Source organism: Anomalospiza imberbis, chromosome 4 (assembly GCF_031753505.1).
Source record: "Anomalospiza imberbis isolate Cuckoo-Finch-1a 21T00152 chromosome 4, ASM3175350v1, whole genome shotgun sequence".
Lineage (NCBI taxonomy): Eukaryota > Metazoa > Chordata > Aves > Passeriformes > Viduidae > Anomalospiza > Anomalospiza imberbis.
Window position 1 is genome coordinate 37,546,035 of NC_089684.1, and position 18,997 is coordinate 37,565,031.

Genomic DNA, 18,997 nt, shown 5'->3' on the forward strand with positions numbered 1-18,997 from the left:
TTTCCACTAGGAGCAAGAGATAAAAAGAGTAAATTGTCTGTCTGCTAAGAAAATTAACCATTGGTACACTCAGAATACAATTCTATAAGTGTCATGATGCTGTTTATACTGTTTATTTTGTGTAATCATGTACTTTCCTGGCTAGCTGAGATCCCACTGGTGTCCATTTTGTTTATTTAGAATAGGATTCTCAAAATATAAAAGGTTGGACATGTGTAATACTTAAATTTTCCTTGGCAGTTAGAACAACTTTTCTTATGTGTTCTAATGTTTTCTTAATGATTCTCAAGATTTTCACAGTACATTGATGTTTTTAAGTTTTTCAGACATGTTTTACACTTATTGGAGAAGAAGGAGTAACGTGGAAATTCCTTTGTCTTCAGCTGAACATGTACACAGCACCAGTTTTATTTGGAGCTGTCTTAGGAGTTATTAATATTATTCTCATCTTTGCCATATTCAGGTAATCAAGTAAAAAAAAAACCCTTATAAATACCTTACCTTGTTTTTGTGGGTGACTTGTAGCAAATAATATGCTGCTAAATAATAAACCTGCTAAAACTATAAGTTGTTATTAATTTTTTGAGTGTTTCTACCTTCTTTAATATCTGTGTTTTTCTGATACTCATAAATGAATCTTGGTGGTGTTATGCTTAGAATGTAAAGTGATTTAAAAAGTTAAAGATATATTAGACTATTAGGCTTGATACAGTTTTAGAGTTGGTAGTTGCTGCCCATGTTTTTTCTCTAAGGAGAAATAAGGTTGACTTGTCTGTAGGGATCTCATTGTCTGTGCCTTTCCTTTAAGATTCTCAGGGGACATTTTTATTCATTATCCCACTGGTGCAGATGCATATGTATATATGATATTCTCCCACTAGAATATTTCCTTTCTTGAAAGGAAATTAGTTCACTGCAGTCAGGTGTCAGCTTTGTAGATGATATTTAATGGAGCTGCATATAATTATCCTATAGATTATACCATTTACAATTATTTTAATAGAAACTTGACTCAAAAGTAGATCAAATAAATATGTGTATTAATGCAAATAGTTCTAAATTTCTAGGGAGCATCGAGTGGATGACATGGGACGGCAGTACAAAAGTATCAATTCTTATGGAGAAGGTACCAGTGTTTCCTTGAAAACTTACTGTGTGATTATAATTTTGAAATACTTTCTTATTACATAGGAGCATTTAGAAGTATTCTAAAGTTTGATGCACTGGGTAGTTGATGTGGAAAATAGGCTACATCTCTCCCTAGCTGGTCCAGAAATTGCTTCATTTGTCATGTTGTGCCCATAGTGCTGTCTGGTAGCAAAGAAGGAAAAAAAAATTGTATGGATCCCTCCATATTTTCACCCTGAGAATTCTGCTGTTTAATTTTGACCTTTGAAGAGAATGTTTTGGTTTCCATTGTTCAGATGTTTCAAGAAGTTTGCTTATTTTGCTGTCACTCAGGGCTCATTGGGAACACAGACCGTGTTACCAGTTTGGAAATAATTTTCTCTAATTGACAGCAGAATTTAAATTTCAACAACTCCATTTTGATGTAAAAACTTTATAATTTGAGTGTCAAAGTATAATTGCCTCGCTGCCCACCAAATTGCATGCTAAATACTTGGAAGACTAAAGCAATCATTGCTGTTTGTAATTCATGATGGTGTAAGAAAAAGCTCAGTGTGCAGTTCAGGTAATTCTTTTGTGTTGCTGCAGGAAGTGATGTTCTGGATCAGAACACAGAAGGAAGCATTGACCACATTGCTGTGGTAGCACTCAACGTTCTCTTCTTTGTCATCCTGTTTGTGTTTGCTGTCTTTGAAACGTAAGTTTGTCTATTTTCTCTCAAAATACTCAGACATGTAGAGTAATTAGAGTGGGGGTGTATGTAAAGGCTTTTCTGTTCCACTCATTTTCCTAACTTCCTAAGTAGAAGTCCAAAACCATAGGCAATCAAGCTGATGTGTACTGATAATGTATCAAAGGTCAGTAATAACTAAGGTAATGAATTAAAGGTCAGCAATAACTAAAGATATGTACAGTTTGTGGTATAGAAAATATTAATGCAAAAGCTTTTGAATGGAGGCAAATCCATATCCTCAACTTCTTAAGTATTCAAAAAAAAAAAAAGCTTAACTTGGGCTGCTTTTCACTCCATCATCTCTTCTGTCAGAACTATCAGAAATAGATTAATGATGCTTCAGAGTATGGCTGGCATTGATGTTTGGGATGATATATGTATGGACACTAATGTATGGAAGAAGCTTTTTATGATTAGTGTATTTTTGTTCTGTCATTTCAGTATAGCTACTCCACTGACAATGGATATGTACTCCTGGACCAGGAAAGAAGCTGTTTTTTATAATGGAATAATCCTTAGCATGATTGGCATTGAATCAGTTATTGTTTTCATGGTGGTTAAAACACTATCAAAAAAGTAAGTTTTTGGGATTTTGTTTCTTATGTTGGCTAAATTTGAAAAGCTTTATGGCAAGGCCAAATCTCTTACTCAAGTCTTTTTCTTAGTAATGAGTCTGGGTTTACTGTGACAATTAAATACTTCCAGTTTTGGCACAGCCTTGATGTTGTGGTTGTTCTTTATTCTGTTAAAATGGCCCCCTCTTATTTGACTGTCTTTTACCCTTGAATCACAAGAAAAGCTGGTTTTAAGTTACTGTGATTTTGTAACTTTTCTTGCCGGTGTTTTGGTCAGCTATCATTTCCACAAACTAATGGGCTATATCATTAGCAGCTACCTAAATTTTACATTAATTAAATGATACCTATAACTGCAATTTCATTGTTTGGTAGGACTGGTGAGCGTGCCGTACTCCATGCAGGCTTACTGATTGTCTTGGTTGGATTCTTTATCTTACTGCCTTGGGGGAAGAAACTACCAAATATCCAGTGGCAAGGTATAGTTCACATCTTTACTAGACCACCTTTGTAGTGTTCTTGAAAGCCTTTCATTGCACTTTTGTTCTAAATGATATGAATAACTTATTTTTATAGAAATAAAGAACAACTCCATTCCCAGAACAGCCCCCAGTGAAATGTTAGCGCCTTTCTGGAGTTTGCCAGAGCTGCAGCTGCCATCAAACCACACAGCAGAACCCGTGGGCTGCCCTGTCACACAGTCCTGGTGCCTGAACACTCCCATGATCTACCTGGCCCAGTACATCAGTTCTGATGTGCTCATAGGCTTGGGCTATCCCGTTTGTAATGTCATGTCCTACACTTTATACTCAAAAGTCCTGGGACCAAAGCCTCAGGTGAGTATTCCATCCCTAAATGGTTTATTTCATTTGCTCTGCAAGACTCACACTCTTTATTAGAATGAGGGGTCTAGTTAAAATTCCTTTTGTCATCAGCCAAATAATAGCGTGTTTTAAGCAGGGCAGAACTTTGCAGGAGCCCCAGTCTTTTTCAAAATCCAAGGCAAGTCTCTAGGGGAATTAGAAAGCAAGGCTTGTGCTACTTATGTAAATCTTACAACATGAAAATTCCATGACTGTTCTGGCAGAGTTCTTTTTGTAACTACCAATTACATATTTGGAATATGAGCATGGAATAATGTCTCCTACTAAGTTTAATATACGAAGACTACAAATGCTACTAGACCCTCAGTATGGGCAATTTTTAGTAGTGAAACACTATAGCAAACTTACATTATTGCTTAACAAACAATTTTATTCCCCTTTTGCCCATTTTTTTCCTGTTATATTTTGGTGAAAGAGACTTAATGCTTTGAGCCAGAACACGTTTTGTTAGAAAGCAGTAGAGTACCTATGAGTGGAGCCTTGGAATTAAAGCTTGGAGAGGCTGAGCAGTACTCTTGGAAACAAAGTAATCAGTGCTTTAATGAGTTAAGAAAGATAAGTGGTTGTTTAAATACTTCTAAATTTTCTAGTTGGGCTAATGGATTGGAATTAATGGCAAGCTAAATAATGCCTGTATCACTTACATAAACTTTTGATCTGCTGTAGGGTGTCTACATGGGATGGTTGACTGCCTCTGGAAGTGGAGCACGGATCCTTGGGCCTGTTTTTGTGAGCCAAATCTACACTCACCTGGGGCCACGCTGGGCATTCAGCTTGATCTGTGGAGTAGTTGTAGTCTCTCTCTTACTCTTGGAGATAGTATACAAGAGACTAATTGCATTTTCTGTCAGATATGGGAGGATGCAGGAAGAGAATTGTTAAATATGTATTTAAAAAAAAAAAACAACACCCAAACAGTAAAACCAAGCAGAAGTAATACTTAAGTTTATTACTGCTTTTGAATGAGGAGTACCTAACCACTGACCTTGTTGGCTGTGTGCTAACAACTGTACACCCGCACTTACACGTTGACAGAACATTTAACTTGGTCATACCCCAATAGCTGGTTACCCCTTCTGCAGCTGGCTTCTGTGTCCTGCTTTTCTGGCAGCAGAGGAAGGAATGTGATGGGTCAGAGCGATACCATGGCACATTTGAAGTGTGTACAGTTTATATGATGTACATATGCACTGAGTGCAGCTGTGAAGGCCACAGGTTATGTGCATCCTTTCCAGAAAGAAGTAAAAGACATATTATCTTGATTCTGTGAATCAGGATTAGTACTCTTTTGTAACTACAAGATTAGTTGAGCTGCATGCACTTTGTATGGAGACACCACTACTTCAGCAAACCTTCTGATGCTGGGTTTGTTGGCTTGTAAGCACTGGTTAGTACAGACATCTCTTTCTGGAACCTGTTACATCTCCTCCAGGATTCCAAATGACAGGTGACAGAAACATAGAGGAAGGTAGGTGCCCTCCACACAGGTAGTTGATGTGGGATTTCGGTCTTTAATTGATCAAGAGCCATTGAAAATCAGTTTCAGCAGCTGTTACTTGAACTGTGGTGAACCAAATGTGCAATTTTTCTTCTACTGTTTTGCTGAATGCCTTTTTGTAGCAAGGATAACCTGCAGCTTTTCTTAACTACAAGAAAAAAAGTCTAAGCACAATAGTTTACACTTTTGTGCTTGGTGAGAATGAATGCACTGTGCTGAGCAGTGGTGGTTAATTAAATGGAAGGAGAAAACTGGCTCCTGGGTGTTCACTGTTATTTGCAGACTTTGTTTTTTTCTGATATTAGGGTACAAGAAACAGAAATTTACACTGTTTTAGTCATTCAGGCTTTATTTTTAAAAGTGAGACTCTAATTTTCCTTCATAAAGGGGCCTAAGCTCATCTGTACGGGTTTGTTTACCTGTTTTAATGCTACTGGGGGAAAAAAAACCTCTGGAGTAACTCCAGTGTGAGAGTTGTGGCTGCTGTCTAATGTCTCTACTATTTGAATTTAATAAATGTAATTATTATTCCTATGTACTCAGTTGTTCAAACACTAATTGACTACTGAATTAAAAGATGATGTTTTCAATACTGACTGAAGGGGATACAGAAGTATTATTCTCATGGGCTTTCCTGCTAAAGAATCACAAAATGTTGTGGACTTCACTTTTAGAAGCTAATTTCATAGTGAGTGCTACATGTATATTGTTCTTGATGTTTCTAGTGCTAAATTCTTTATTTGCAAGCACTTTCCTTGATTTGGACATGATAAAGCAACCAAAGTTAAGTCTTTTAAACAGCAACTGAACAAGGAGAACTGGCTTCAATCAGTTCAGCTGAGCTGTGCTTGCACACAGCCAGCACCAGCTCCTCTGAAACTCTTCATCCTCCCCACTCCAACATAATTTTGGATCCCACTCCATTTAAGATCTTTTCCTGCCTAATCAGGAAGTCATAGAGTATTTAAGTTCAAATACAAGCACCATCAGGAGTGTTAGCACACTTGAAGCCAAATGCTTAGGAGAAAAGCTACTGTTAATGCTACTTTGGTTGCTGTAAGTATTACTCAGTGTGTAAAACAAGGTAAAACCATGTGAAGTTATCAACTCTTCTCCTTTAACCACTACTTGGCCATGAAACAAATAAATAGATCCAGACAATTACCACTGCATTTATTTTTTTTTTGTATAACATGCTTGTGCAGGGAAGTTTTAAGCAGCTGCTACAAAAAATAAAAACAGACTTATAAAACATATACATATTTACATATATTACTTGTAAGACATAAAAATATAAGTTATTTACAAATACAAATACTTGAACAGCACAGATGCATTTTCCTTGATTGTTGGCACTGAATAAGCAGTGGAGTAAGAAAAAAAATACAACAGATTCAGATTATTTCCAAAGACTTAACACAGTCAAGAACTAAGTTCTTCAAAGTTTTGCTTGAGCAAGTTTATCCGTCACTTTAATGAAAAGTATGTTTTGTATGATATTTCACACACCATTTGCTACACATAAAGAGAGTAACCCTCCCCTTCCTAACTTTTTACCAGGTTTTGGAAGAATCTCTGTGTAAGCTGAGTAAGATGAGTTACTTTACTGGGAAGTCAGTGAGTGAGTTTATTAAGCTCTTGTGCCATGACACCCGGTTTTCTTTAATCAGTGAGGACCAGCTGGATTGGTAAACATTACAAGAATAGAAGACAGACAGTGCAGCTTCTCTTTGATGTATTCTGGCAACTTATCATCTTCTCCATACCTAGAGCGGCAAAGCAGCAAAGAAAAATTGAGATGCTTAAATAATTTGTTTTATTCCATTACAATATATTTATTTCAAAGCACTACTTTCCTCAACCTCCCTGTTTTTAATACACATGAATAGTGGCTGTACTCTGGAGACCAAGTAGATGCATTCCCAGCTTGTTTTAGTCATGTTTTATCCAGATAACAAATTAATATTTATTTGTTATCAGTCGGCTATGGGTGCTTCTCTTTATTAGATAAGCTTACATAAGCTAACCAAATGTGAAGTGATGGCAATGCTAAGGTTTAAAATTTACAAACCAAAGTCAGTAGCAGCTATGAAGTTACCTGATGTACAACAGCCTTGTACTGAGTTACCTGGATGTTTCTATGGCAGGAACAGACTCACCTGGTTGTCTGGCCATCTGGAGAAGTGTACGTGATGGAAGAGACACCTGCTTGGGCTACCAGCTGGGACCCATCATTGAACTGAACCCATACTGCTCCACTGGTCAGCTGATGAGAGAAGTTATATTGTGGTTTGAGCATATAAAAATACAAAATTACAAACGTAGATCTTTTCTAATAATGGAAGCTGAAAGCTTTTCAAAATTGCTGAAGGGACTTGGGTATTTTGGTCAGTCTTTTAAAGATAAAGATTGCATGGATATTACTTTAGAGGAAGTAGTGTCATGCTGACTTCCTCAGGTTTCAGATGCTTGGCTTTAGTTATCCTTGTCAGTGTCAGATAAATAATTACCTTTAGCTTAACCACTCCTAAAGAAATCTTATGAAGGGCCAAACTCTAAAAAGAGGCCCATTTGTGAGAGTTCACAGCTATACACAATTTAAACTTTAGATATATCAAGAGAACTTTTTCTGTTAGGAGAGGAAGCTTACTTTATCTGGATAGCCAAGAACAATGTTTTAAACCTAAAGCTTATCCAGCAGAAAAGCAGAGGGAAGATGGCTCTGCAAGAAAACAGCTTTTCCTGCTGTAGAGGAAGACACATTTCTCTTGTACAAATCTGGTATGTAGCTATTAAAAACTTTGTCATGACACCTTTGCATTAGTGAACAGAGAAGTTAAACAGTTTCAGTTTTTCACTAGAGTCAAATTTAAATAACAAAAGACACTGAAATTGGCAATAACAGCCACAGGAAAACTGTGGTAACTGAGATAATGAACTATTATTTTGGTTTCTTCTACTTATGAAGTTCACCATGGTTTCTATCTAAGATACTTTATTAAAAGTATCTTTCCGCATACAAATTTTAGACTTAAGCTGTAATGCACAACCAAATGATTCCTCACAAATCAAGTTTAAAATTAATGACTTAAAAATACATATCTCGAATTAGTAGGAAAAAGAATAGACATGCCTCCTTTATTAAATTTCTCACCTGAGAAGCCCAACCAACATTTTTCACAAAAACAGATTTGACAAGTTGGGCTGAATTTGGACTGCATTCCGTTTGATGAACAGAGGAGCAGGTCTTTTCAACAGTGTTAGTCAGAAACGCAGGCTTTTCACAGGGCACCACCTAAAACCCAGAGATGCACAGAATTAACTGCCTTGGCATTAATCCCCCTGATGAGCTGTAGTGGGCAGTTGCCACCTGTTCATGTATACAAACAGATTTAGCCTCTATGCTTCATTTAACAGCATTACAGTATAAAAGCCCCACAGGGACACAACTTTTTGTTGTCAGTTCACCTCAGTCAGGTGGAAATGGCCAGATTCTGTACTAGGGACACAAACTAGACAATCAAACAGATGCAGATCCTACAAATGTAGATTGATGTGTATTCAACAAAGCTCACAATACAAACTCAGTGTGCCAAGACCCCAGTATAATTCAATCAGCTAAGGAAGTTTTATGAGGAACCAAAGCTTGGTGGGCTTTTTAAACAAACCAGATTAAATTGCTCACAAAGCCTTATTGGCTACACATATATTCTCACTTACCCTTTTTTTATTTACACACTAACACTTGATTATTTCAGAACAACAACAACAACAAGTGCCAATACCCTTTGTGACACCATTTGTTATACAGCACTGAGGGTACATCAGAGCTCTCAAACTAAAGACTGTGCTGTCTAACAAAAGTAAGCAATTTTCAAACTCTGCTTCCAGAAGGCATTTGTGCTGAAGTTTTGGAGTGTTCTGGTTTTTCAGATGCTCTTAAATCCAGATATCAAAAGTTAGTTGAAATCAAAGCTAACATTTCTAGTCAGTATGCTCACAAATGGCTAATAAAAGCCTATGCCCATACAGATGTAATTCCATTAATTCAAGTAAAACAGCAATATGGGAGACTGCTCTCCATGGTACTTCCTTCTGTACTTACAGGAGCACAGTTTGGAGTCTGAACTAGAGTAGAACTGGCAGCTTGATTTCTATCCAATGTCACAACATCTTTTGAATAGTTTGTCTTGTCCAACAGTGGAGATGCTACATCCTGTGGTGATTCAATATTACCAGGTTTTCTGGAAAAATAATGGGGAAAAGGTCTGTCCAGAAGGGATTAAAGAAACAAGTGAGGAAACATAACTCTTCCTTCATTTTACCATGGACTGTCCAAACCACCTGATGGCAGGAGTTTTCTGCAGAACTGTTTTTCAGTTCAAATACATAAGCATTCAATAAATATTCAATAAGTACATAAATATTCAAATGCACCAGTGTTTTGAACTGAAAGATATTACCTTCCAACAATTATTGGAAAAAATGGAGCACTTCCACTCCTTTTCTCTTCTTCCAAAACAGCACATTCCAGTGCAAGGCATATACGATGTCCCTGAAATGAGGAGTTTATTAAAGTTTTCAATTGAGAGTTGCATAACTATTACATACACATTTAGTGTGGCAAGTAAGCCCACCCAAGGAAATTGCAACAGTACTGAATTTTTCAAGTTGTATAAAGCAGCTTCGTCTGTTGTGTTTAATACTTCCACCAGACAGGCAAACCTGCTTTACACACTGGTAAGAATTTCCCCTCAGTCTTGCTTGTGAGGGGTTGTAACCATTACCTCTACTCTGATATTTGCTCTTCCAGAAAACACCATCCTCCCTCCTTAATAATGTAATGAAAGATGTGGGAAGCAACACGGGAAACATATTTGTGAAAGGAAAGCTGAATTTTCAGGAAGTTGCTTGGAAAAGTTCTGTGTAAAACACCTTACCTCATTTGCATGATCCATATAAGCCTGGATTTCCTTCTTCAACCCTGCTTCGCTTTCTCCTTTCAAAGTGAAGGATTTCCCTGATTTTTCAATAACACGAGTTATACCAGCTGTCTTATGGATCTTTGCTCCTACAAGAAAATGTGAACACTTTCAGTGTGAGCTGTATAAGATAACATTGAAACCATGGAAGGCTTGGAGCAGGGACATGCCTCTTAGTAAGCAGGTTAACTATTAAAGGTAGATGTAAAGAAGAGCTCATGAATAAAACCAAAGTATAATTCAAAAAACACTTTTGCAACATGTACTTCCTGAAGAAAATATCAGTAAGGAATTAAAGAATCTACTAATCTACAAGTGCTGAAATAAAGGCACGGTATCAAAAAAACTGCTTATAGTGCACTATTTTCTTCCAACTGGAGTGGTAGTTGTTTAGTGTTAGGTAATATTTTAGTGCAGCCCTAAAATAATGATTTGAATAACTATTTGAATAACTGCAAAAATGAATACATACCATCATAGAAACAAATTTCAACATCTGCAGGGGGTGAATTTTCCATCAACATGCACTTGGCATATCTTGTATAAAAGGTCACTTTGGGGGTTTTTGTTCTCACCAACTGCACAAACTTAGCTGCATACTGGTATTTTTTCCAGTACTTTTCTAAAAAAGAACATTTTAAAAAAATTTGAATTTAGCAGATTAAACAATGTGCACCAGCTTGAAGAGAAGTAATTTAAATTATGTATTTGATAGCTGAAAGTTGTGAGTAGTATTTAACTACATGATAAGCATCTTTAGAGAAACTGACTTATTTCCACCAGCAGCTCCCGGTATGAATGAGGAAAAGATTACAAGAGTTTTAATTTTAGCACACTACATTGTAAAGGGGAGACTCCTTAAAGCTTCCATATAAAAGGAATCAAAACCCATGGGTTACACTTCCTTGTGAAATTTCAAAACCTTTTCCAGTTAAACTTTAGTTTGAATCTAATTCTGAAAGGCGTTTTGCTTCAGAGTTATCTGCAAAGTAATAGATCAAAGCTATAAAGTTGCAAGATTCACTTAAAATATCACATTAATCATTGTAATTTTTAAGTAAATTTCAGATTACCTGGCAAGTTGTCAAAATTATATGTGCAGATGCCTTCAGGAGGAGGAGGAGGTCTGTCATCAAGAAGGAAACCCCTTCCTTCATTTGGATGATAAACTGCAATCTACAAAAAGGGAACAAAAATTGTATGTAGTTGCAACTTACTACAGCACTCTGCACTTTTAACAGGTATAGAAATAACTCACATTTTAATTAATTACTACGATTTACCAGGAAAGCTCTATTCCTCTAAGCAGTTATTTAACAGCAGCATGCTTTCACCAATACTTCACCTATTCCAAAAGTCAAGTCCAATTTTTTCTCTGAAATAATTGCTCACTCCCTATATTTATATGGCTTTATTATGGAGGGGCAAAGTTTACAGCTGGGCATATATAAACAGTGGATTTCAAAAGAAGTAATCACTTAAAAAGAAAAAAACAGCTCTGAATGAACTCCAAGCACTTCACAAAACAGTGAAGAAATAAAAAATATACTCACCAGATTTCCATCACAAGATATTCTGAGAACTTCTTTCACAAGTTCCTGTGAGCGGTGTTCTTTCAGAAACTCCATACACACTTCCCCAGTATCTAGAATGCTCACCTAAAATATATTAAATATGAAGTTAAACAAATGACCTTTACTTTCTGCAAAAGGTAAGATACACTTTTTTTTCCACAAATGCTTTAATAAATGCACTTCAAACTGATAACTGCTTCTTGCAGTAACTTTTGTTATTAGTGCTATTTATTTAAAGCAGAGCACTTCAAGATGACTGAAGGGTATCAGCCTGGTAACTAAGGTTGAGGCTTCTTAAGTGACAAACACAGACACGTCTGCTTTATTATGCTTTAAGTATTCTCTATACAAAAGCTAAGATGCATCTTACTACTATGATTTTAAATTAAATTATTCTAGAATAAGTTTCCTAAAAACATATATTTCTATTTTATGAAGTGATTTTTAAGAGACAGTCACCATATTAAGCACTTCCATTGTTCCCATTTTTAGAACTGATACACTTACCACTGCATTTTTGGTTTTTTGCCTGATGGGTTTCAGCCTGTAAGCAGTGATAGGTGACACAACACTTCGCAGTGTAGGTTTCTGGTGTGCTGATGGTTCTTGGCCACAAGTTTGGTTTTGCTCTGGAGTTGACCAAAGGCCACATGTCATTCTGGAGTTCAGACAGAGGCCAGGCTGAATTTTCTCATTTTTGCAGAGAACTCCAGGGATGCATTGCTTTGGGTTTCTCTGATTTAAAGAACGTGGACAGTCACCAGATGCACCGTGATTCCTTATATCTTTTAAGGTGTTCCATGCATTCCTTGGTGCATCCTGCTGCACATGCAGATGGTACCGAAACCCCCCCTGTGATTTACTCTTGCCAGTCAGGTCTGCAGGTGGTCCCAGAGGATCTGAAAGCACCACAAAGGGACATTGCAGATTCAAAGAGTCACAGCCAGAAGGAAAAAATTCTAGTATAGCTTTAAAAGCTTTTCAAGGGATTGTCTTAGAAGGCTTATTTAAGGGAAGAATGGGATTTCTTTAATCCTTAGAACCATCAATACCAATGCTAGCAAAATTCCAGTGCTACTTAAAATAAGCTGTTCCTACATTTCAGTTATGATGGTCTTCAGTTTTCATACATCACATAATTTTTAAGAATAATTTATAAACAAAATACTAAGACTTCAAATAGATTCTTACACAATAATTAGTTTAATCTGTTGAAAAACAGCTTGTTTACCATTCAGATAACCACTAGCAGCAAATTTCGTAAAAGTTCCAGTTTACCTAACTAGTGTTTTACCATCTACCAGAGGTTTTAGTACTCAAAATGTTAAATGCATACTCTGAATCCCTTGTTTTCTTTTTAAAATCCTTGTATTTATTTATTTTAAACACCTGTTTTTGTATTTAACCTTCCAATAACACCTTCTCTAGTTTTGATATTTAAGTCCTTGATCAACTTTCACCTCACCCACATCACTATTGTGCTCCTTCTGCTGTGTAGCTGAACAGTTGAGAAGGGACCAAAAATTAAACAGGATTATTCACACCATATGTTCTCTGATTCCAATTCCCTGTAGACAGGAAGGGAAAGAGTCCAGTAATATCAAGCCAAAAAAGGCCAGAATGGATTTATGGTTTATTCTTATGATTAAATTACTTTATTTGCAAATGATGTCATATGATGCACAACAGAGAACACCTCCTTCCCTTCTGTGTCTTTGTCCTTTCCTCCACCCATCCTTCTGCAGCCTTATTATCTTTCTCATTCATTGAGGTCCCATCTTCTCTTATTTAGTTGTAATTACACAACTAAATTAACAGGGCTTTCAAGTCACCTGCTAATATTTTGTCATATATTTACTCTGACATATTTACACAACTGAGTAATTACATCAGGGTCTAAAATTCTGGTTTCCTCTCTGTTTTGGGGTTTTGCTAAAATAGTACTAGAAAATAACAAGCTTGTTTTAGGAAACTATGTAATCAAATTCAATGTACAAAGAAATAAAAGAAGAATAGAAAATCCCACTGAAACTATTACAAGTCTCTAACTTGACTGCAAAAATACAGAAGTGATGAGTAACACACCATTTGTTGGCATGCTTCCAAGCCACTGCTGCATTGTCTCAGCCTGGGACTTCTGCTCTAACAAACCAACCTGGGGCTTCACTGGGCACAGATAATTTGAGCTACAAAATAAAAGTTACACACGTTATCAAGATTGCATCAAAGACACTTGCACAACAAAAGTTAGAATGCTACAGCTGCAGAAACCACAACATTTAGAACATTTAGGAAATGCAGGTGGCATTTTGTAGCTCTAGAACATGCTTCTGTTTCATGGGGTAAAGAATAAGAAAATGAAATAGTTTCCAAATTGAATGAAAAGTTACGATAATGCTACCAGCTCTTAATTCAGAGCCTTGGAGAAGACCTAGTGATGACATGTGACCCTTGACCCCCGTGTTTCTCACGCAACATAAAAAACATGCAGCTGAAAGATGCCAATCCTACAACCCAAAATAATTTCAATTTGTATAAAATACAGTCAAACCCAAAAATTAATAAGATTTTTTACCAGCTTTTTAGATTATAACATATATATACAGCCATAAGTGAACTCAAGATATAATCCATGTGTTGAAGGATAAAGAATACACACAAAACCAGTTACTGCAGTCACTGATCTGTTGTAAATTCACACTAAGCTCCTGTGAGGTTTATTATCTCCATAGCCTAAACCTATCTGCACTTCCTTGTAGTGATGATGACTATTTCACCATCGGCAAGGGCTCACGTATCACCAAAACCAAAGAATATAAATCATCTAATTCAAGTCTTAGGGCTTGCATTTAAGATTGCTGTGCAAGCTAACTACAGGTGTAAGAGGCTTTCCTATAATCAATTATATTTAAAAAGTTGTAACCGTTAAGTTAATTCCCAGTCAATCACAGTAATATTCTCTCACGTTTACATTCAGCATGGCTTTGTGAAGTCATAGGGAACAAAAGTAAGCATTACAGTAACATTTGTATAAATTTTTGATTTATCAAACATTTCTCAAACTAGAAAGAATGCACATGCCCACTGAACTTTGCTTATGTCAAACACCTGAGAACAGCCAAGAAAAACTTCTTACTCCATTTACTTTTTTTACAGGGAAAAGTGCTTGTTTGTCTTTTCCTTGAACTGATTTGCAAAGAGAAAACAGGAAATTATGCCAGTTCTTAATGTGGCGAGAAAGGCAGGAACTAAGATATGGAAGTCCTTATATTAAATCAGAAAATTATTCTTTTGATAATCTCCTCATGGAAAATCTATAGAAAGAAGCCAGGATTTTCACAAAGAAGTTACAGATAAGTACAGGACTCAATTTCAGATAATTATCTATGGTACTTTCCTTCTGGTACACCATCTTTATAATCTATTTCCTAATCTTTACTAAATTTTTGTTTTATCCTCTCTAAGCATAAGAAAAAATCACCTCAAGAGATCAGCAAGTAGAAATGTTGATAATTGCACTTTGAATGCCTTCTCCCCCCATCAGTCTCTTCTACAAAGAACAATTAGCAAGGGTCTCTACTACAATTACTGTGGGGAAAGAAATAATCAACTTTCTGAAGTAGAAAGAAGACAATAAAGGAGCTCTAAATTTCATCCGAATAAAAAACTGATTCTTACTGTGGTTGATCTTTTACAGGTGGAGATATCTGCTCTTCAAAAGAGCCAGAAGTACTAGAAGTCTTCTTAAATATTTCTCCTATATCAGTATAGCTGTTGGCAGGTGAAAAGTATTCTGTGTTCTCCCGTGTTCCTATTTTAGGCTTGGAAAGCACTTCCAAAGAGTGACATCGATCCATGCTGTTGGATATGCCTTGAGTCTGGCTGTGGGATGTGCCAGACCTGTCTGAGGAGTGGGCTCTTCGGAGGTAGCGGGAATGTGGCCTCTCCTCAGTAGGCTGTGTGGTTCTTCCCCTGCCATTTACTCCAATTTCCTTTCCCTGCATTCCCCACTGTCGGAAAGAACCACTTCCCTCTCCCAATGAATTATTACTGAAATTCTTGTTCGTAGGAAAAAAAGTAATTTTATTTGGGAGTGGCTGTCCAACTAACAGCTTCTTCTTTTCCTTCAAGCTACCACTGGTACTGATGCTGGAAGAGCCCATGAAGGTTGTAGAGATTGTGGCATTTCCACTGTCCATGGAATCTTCTGAGGTTCCCAGGTCCCTGCTCCGTGTAGAACTCCTGGACATAAAAGGATGATCCAAGACTGAGGAAAGACTCAAGCGATCTGCGGGGTTTTTGCGCAGTAACCTGTGAATGAGGTCCTGCGCCTCTCTCGACAAGAAGGCTGGCATTTCATAGTCTGCCAGCACCACTTTATTCAGCGTGTTCCTGACCGTGTCCGTGTCAAAAGGCGGCTTGCCAATGAGAAGAGTGTAAAACATACAGCCCAGAGACCACACGTCGGACTCCAGCCCGTGCGGGCTCCTCGTGGCTATCTCCGGAGAAATGTAATTCGGAGTCCCACACATGGTGTAATGCTTCTCATGAGGCATCTTCAGCTGAGTCGCCAACCCAAAATCAGCAATCTTGACATTCATGTTACTGGTGAGTAAGATATTGGAGAGGGTGAGGTCCCGGTGCAATATTCCATGGGAATGGAGGTACAGCATACCCGTGATAATCTGGTGCAAGAAGTGTCGTGCTGTCGAAACAAAACCAGATGTTGCATCTTATATTTGAAATCATAACTCTGAAGATAACTCACCTTTAAGTCTGCTACTTGTCTTGCTTCTTTTTTCTTACAAGGCTGTTTAGGTGTCAGAATAGTGAAACTCAAATTAAGTTTCTGCTCTCTGCTTTAAGCAAAATGGCACAACTTTGTTCTAAATTCATGAAAACTTATGTAACACAGGAAACAGGACTGGAAATATTTTCAATTGGCCCAAACTTTCTAAAATTAGGTTTTTAAGAATTAAAGCTAAGCTGCTCATCACTTTTGGAAACAGATACAAGTTAAACTAATGATGCCTTTGTAACAATACCCCATGAATCCAGTCCTGTGGCCTGGGTCCCAAAAAATCCCTATCTATAGCAGTATCATGGAATTACATTAGAAACTGATAGAGAAGCAGGCAAACTGGAAGAACTGAGCAAGAGGTGAGCAGTGAGGTGAGTCTGGAAGCAGTAAAGGCAGAAATTGACAATTTTCCTGTTCTTCTTTCCTCTTCCCAGTCTTGACCCACACATTTCAACAGAATTTTAAGTACAAAGGTAAGCTCTACTTTCTATCTGTCTCTGCCTTCTAAGATCACCATCTTTTTATACTCCAAATAGCACAAACAGAAACAAATCTATATAGAAATGCAAGTGAATATATGCACAATAATAATCAATCTCTAGATTATCACTTACCACAAGATTTTAAGGTATAGAAACTGTGATGGCAAGTTTTAAACACTCTTCCTCTAGAATTCAATATTTATTGAGTGAACCAAAACAGAGGGCTCCACAAACCAAAAAATGCAGAATGGCTCCACAGACCAAAAAAAATCTCACCTTCATCTTCTGAAAAGGGTTTCTTTCTGTTCTTTATGTATCTGCTCATTTCGCCATTGTGACATATCTCAAGTATTAAGTACACGTAGTTGCTATCTTCAAAATAGTTATAAAGCTGAAAAAAAAAGGAAAAAATGAAATTCCATTTTGTAGACTATGCAGCAGGTCACAGGTACAGCCCTCTCTACAAACCTCACGATTCTTACCTCAAGTATAGATGGATGCTTTAGCTGACAATGTATTTTCACCTCATTCTGAACCCTCTGTACCATTCCAACTTTGTGCATGGCTTTTTTGTCTATCTGTAAGTGGATCACAGCATAACTTAGATGTTCAGCGCATGTTTGCCTGACAATTTTTAATCACAAGCAAGTTTTCACATAGTTTAACTTAATATACTCTTTTAATGAACAAGTGAAATAGATAATTGGAGGAACAGCACAACTGAAAGCAGTCGAGCATTAACATTATCAATACTAACACTTCCTAATATTTTTTCTGAAATACTTAAGCAGAGAAACCTAAATCTCATTTTGCTACGCCGATAGGCTAAATATAGTTAACACTAAAAAGCATTTCTAGTAGTTACTAAGTCTGTTTGGTCGTGGTGCATCTTTCAGGATCGAGTTGCAATCTTAACGTCCGTATTTACAAACATTCAACGCAAACATCAGTGCCCAACTGCATAACCCCAACCTGTTGCAACTTTGTATTTGGTCTCTAGGGAAACGGATAGTTCCTTGGCCGGCTGCCTTACCATTTTGATGGCCACTTCTAGGCCGGTTTTCAGGGATACTGCTCTGTAGACCCCTGCGAAGGAGCCCTTCCCCAGGAGGTTCCCCACCTTGAAATCCTGCAAGATGAACAAACCAGCCTCGTTAGCCTGGAGCTTTGTCAGTCAGGCTTCGCAGCGCCTCTCCCGATGCGGACCCTCCCACCAGCGGCGGGGAGCCCACGCACCCCCGAGATCCGGGCAAACCCCGAAGCGGCCCGGGGGTACCTGGACGGAGCTCTCCGGGGCCCGGCGGCGGGGCCCGGCAGGGCCGCACAGCCACCCCCGCCGCATCCTCCAGCCGGCACCGCAGTGGCGCTGGCGCTGCTCGGGGCGGCGCGGCCGGACCGCCTTCCCGCCGCATCTCCCGCCGCGGCTCCCGGGACGCGGGATACACCCGCCCCAGCTGCCATGGCAGCGGCCGCGGAGCCGCCGCCTTCCGCAAACACGTGGGGACGGGGCGAAGGCGCGGGAGGAATCGCGCTCCCACGAACACCCGCCGGGAGCGGGACGAGCCCGCGCCCGGCCCCTCCGCGCCCCGCGGCCGCGGGAGGGGCTGCGCGCCGCACCTCTATCCTCTCGCCGATGCAGGTCGCCATGGCGCCGGCCGTTCTCCTCGGGCCTCGGGTCCCGCTACCGGTCACGCCGAGAGCCTGGGGCGCGGCTGCCCATTAGGGCGCCCCGGGCCGCCCGCCCCGGCACAGCGCCACTCGCTCCCGGGCCCGGGGGCCGCCGCTCCGCGCCCCCCCCGCCGACATTTTGAAAAGTCGCGCCGTTACCCCCCGGCCCCGCCCCGGGACGAGTCTGCGTCTGACGCAAGCGCGTCACGCAGTGGCGCGCGCGCGCGGCCCTCGCTGCCGGGCCAGGAGGAGGAGCCGCCGCGCGTGCGGACAGCCGGTAGGGCGCATGCGCTGTGAGGGGCGCGCGTGGCCCCTCAGGCCGGGGTGTCCCAGGCTGGGGAGTCCTGGAATGTTGGGGCGTTAGTCTGGAGATCGTCTGGTCTGACCCACGCTGCCGGGGGCAGCGACACACCCCCTAGGTCAAGTTACCCCACCTGGCTTGAAATCGGAATTGGTTTGGGCTGGGGAAAGGATTTTTATTTTTATTGGTTTCTATTTGTTTGGCCTGCCCTCTGAATTATCCCCTTCATAAGCCTCTTGCTGGCTCCTTCTGTACCAGGGGAACGCTCCCGAAGTTTTTTTCGCTACGGCTGACGTCCAGGATGCGAGAAGGAGGTGGAGTGATTTAGCACTTCAGCGTCTCCAGTGTTTGCCCGCTTGTGGCTGTAAACT

At 39.2% G+C, this 18,997-nt stretch overlaps 2 protein-coding genes across 4 annotated transcripts in view; one reads left to right on the top strand and one right to left on the bottom strand.

The window, feature by feature from the left end:
- Positions 1-5,414, top strand: part of MFSD8 (major facilitator superfamily domain containing 8) — a 336,831-nt gene extending 331,417 nt beyond the window's left edge. For all 3 annotated transcript variants that reach the window (XM_068187911.1, XM_068187909.1, XM_068187912.1), the window contains exons 6-12: positions 319-463; positions 1,068-1,126; positions 1,717-1,825; positions 2,303-2,437; positions 2,812-2,915; positions 3,013-3,272; positions 3,987-5,414. In XM_068187911.1, coding sequence (XP_068044012.1) covers positions 319-463; positions 1,068-1,126; positions 1,717-1,825; positions 2,303-2,437; positions 2,812-2,915; positions 3,013-3,272; positions 3,987-4,202 — 1,028 coding nt within the window. In that variant the 3' untranslated portion in view covers positions 4,203-5,414. The remainder of the gene's footprint in view (positions 1-318; positions 464-1,067; positions 1,127-1,716; positions 1,826-2,302; positions 2,438-2,811; positions 2,916-3,012; positions 3,273-3,986) is intronic.
- A 1,014-nt stretch (positions 5,415-6,428) lies between these two features.
- On the bottom strand, positions 6,429-18,484 carry PLK4 (polo like kinase 4). Its single transcript, XM_068187894.1, has 16 exons — positions 18,275-18,484; positions 17,691-17,786; positions 17,140-17,235; positions 16,934-17,048; positions 15,053-16,079; positions 13,460-13,560; positions 11,882-12,273; positions 11,354-11,458; positions 10,874-10,976; positions 10,273-10,422; positions 9,759-9,889; positions 9,282-9,373; positions 8,924-9,062; positions 7,973-8,113; positions 6,978-7,084; positions 6,429-6,584 (listed from the first exon to the last, which is right to left on the bottom strand). The coding sequence occupies exons 1-16, from the start codon at positions 18,302-18,304 to the stop codon at positions 6,485-6,487; spliced, it is 2,925 nt and encodes a 974-aa protein (XP_068043995.1). The 5' UTR covers positions 18,305-18,484; the 3' UTR covers positions 6,429-6,484.
- Between the last annotated feature and the right edge of the window lie 513 nt (positions 18,485-18,997).

What these genes read in the sequence shown, in the direction of transcription:
- PLK4 (XM_068187894.1), bottom strand. Translation starts at nt 18,304, where the DNA reads ATGGCGACCTGCATCGGCGAGAGGATAGAG. An exon ending in AGCATCCATCTATACTTGAG is followed by an intron (nt 17,049 to 17,139) that starts GTAAGAATCGTG and finishes TTTTTTTTTCAG; the next exon opens with CTTTATAACTATTTTGAAGA. An exon ending in AGACTCCAAACTGTGCTCCT is followed by an intron (nt 8,114 to 8,923) that starts GTAAGTACAGAA and finishes TCTGGGTTTTAG; the next exon opens with GTGGTGCCCTGTGAAAAGCC.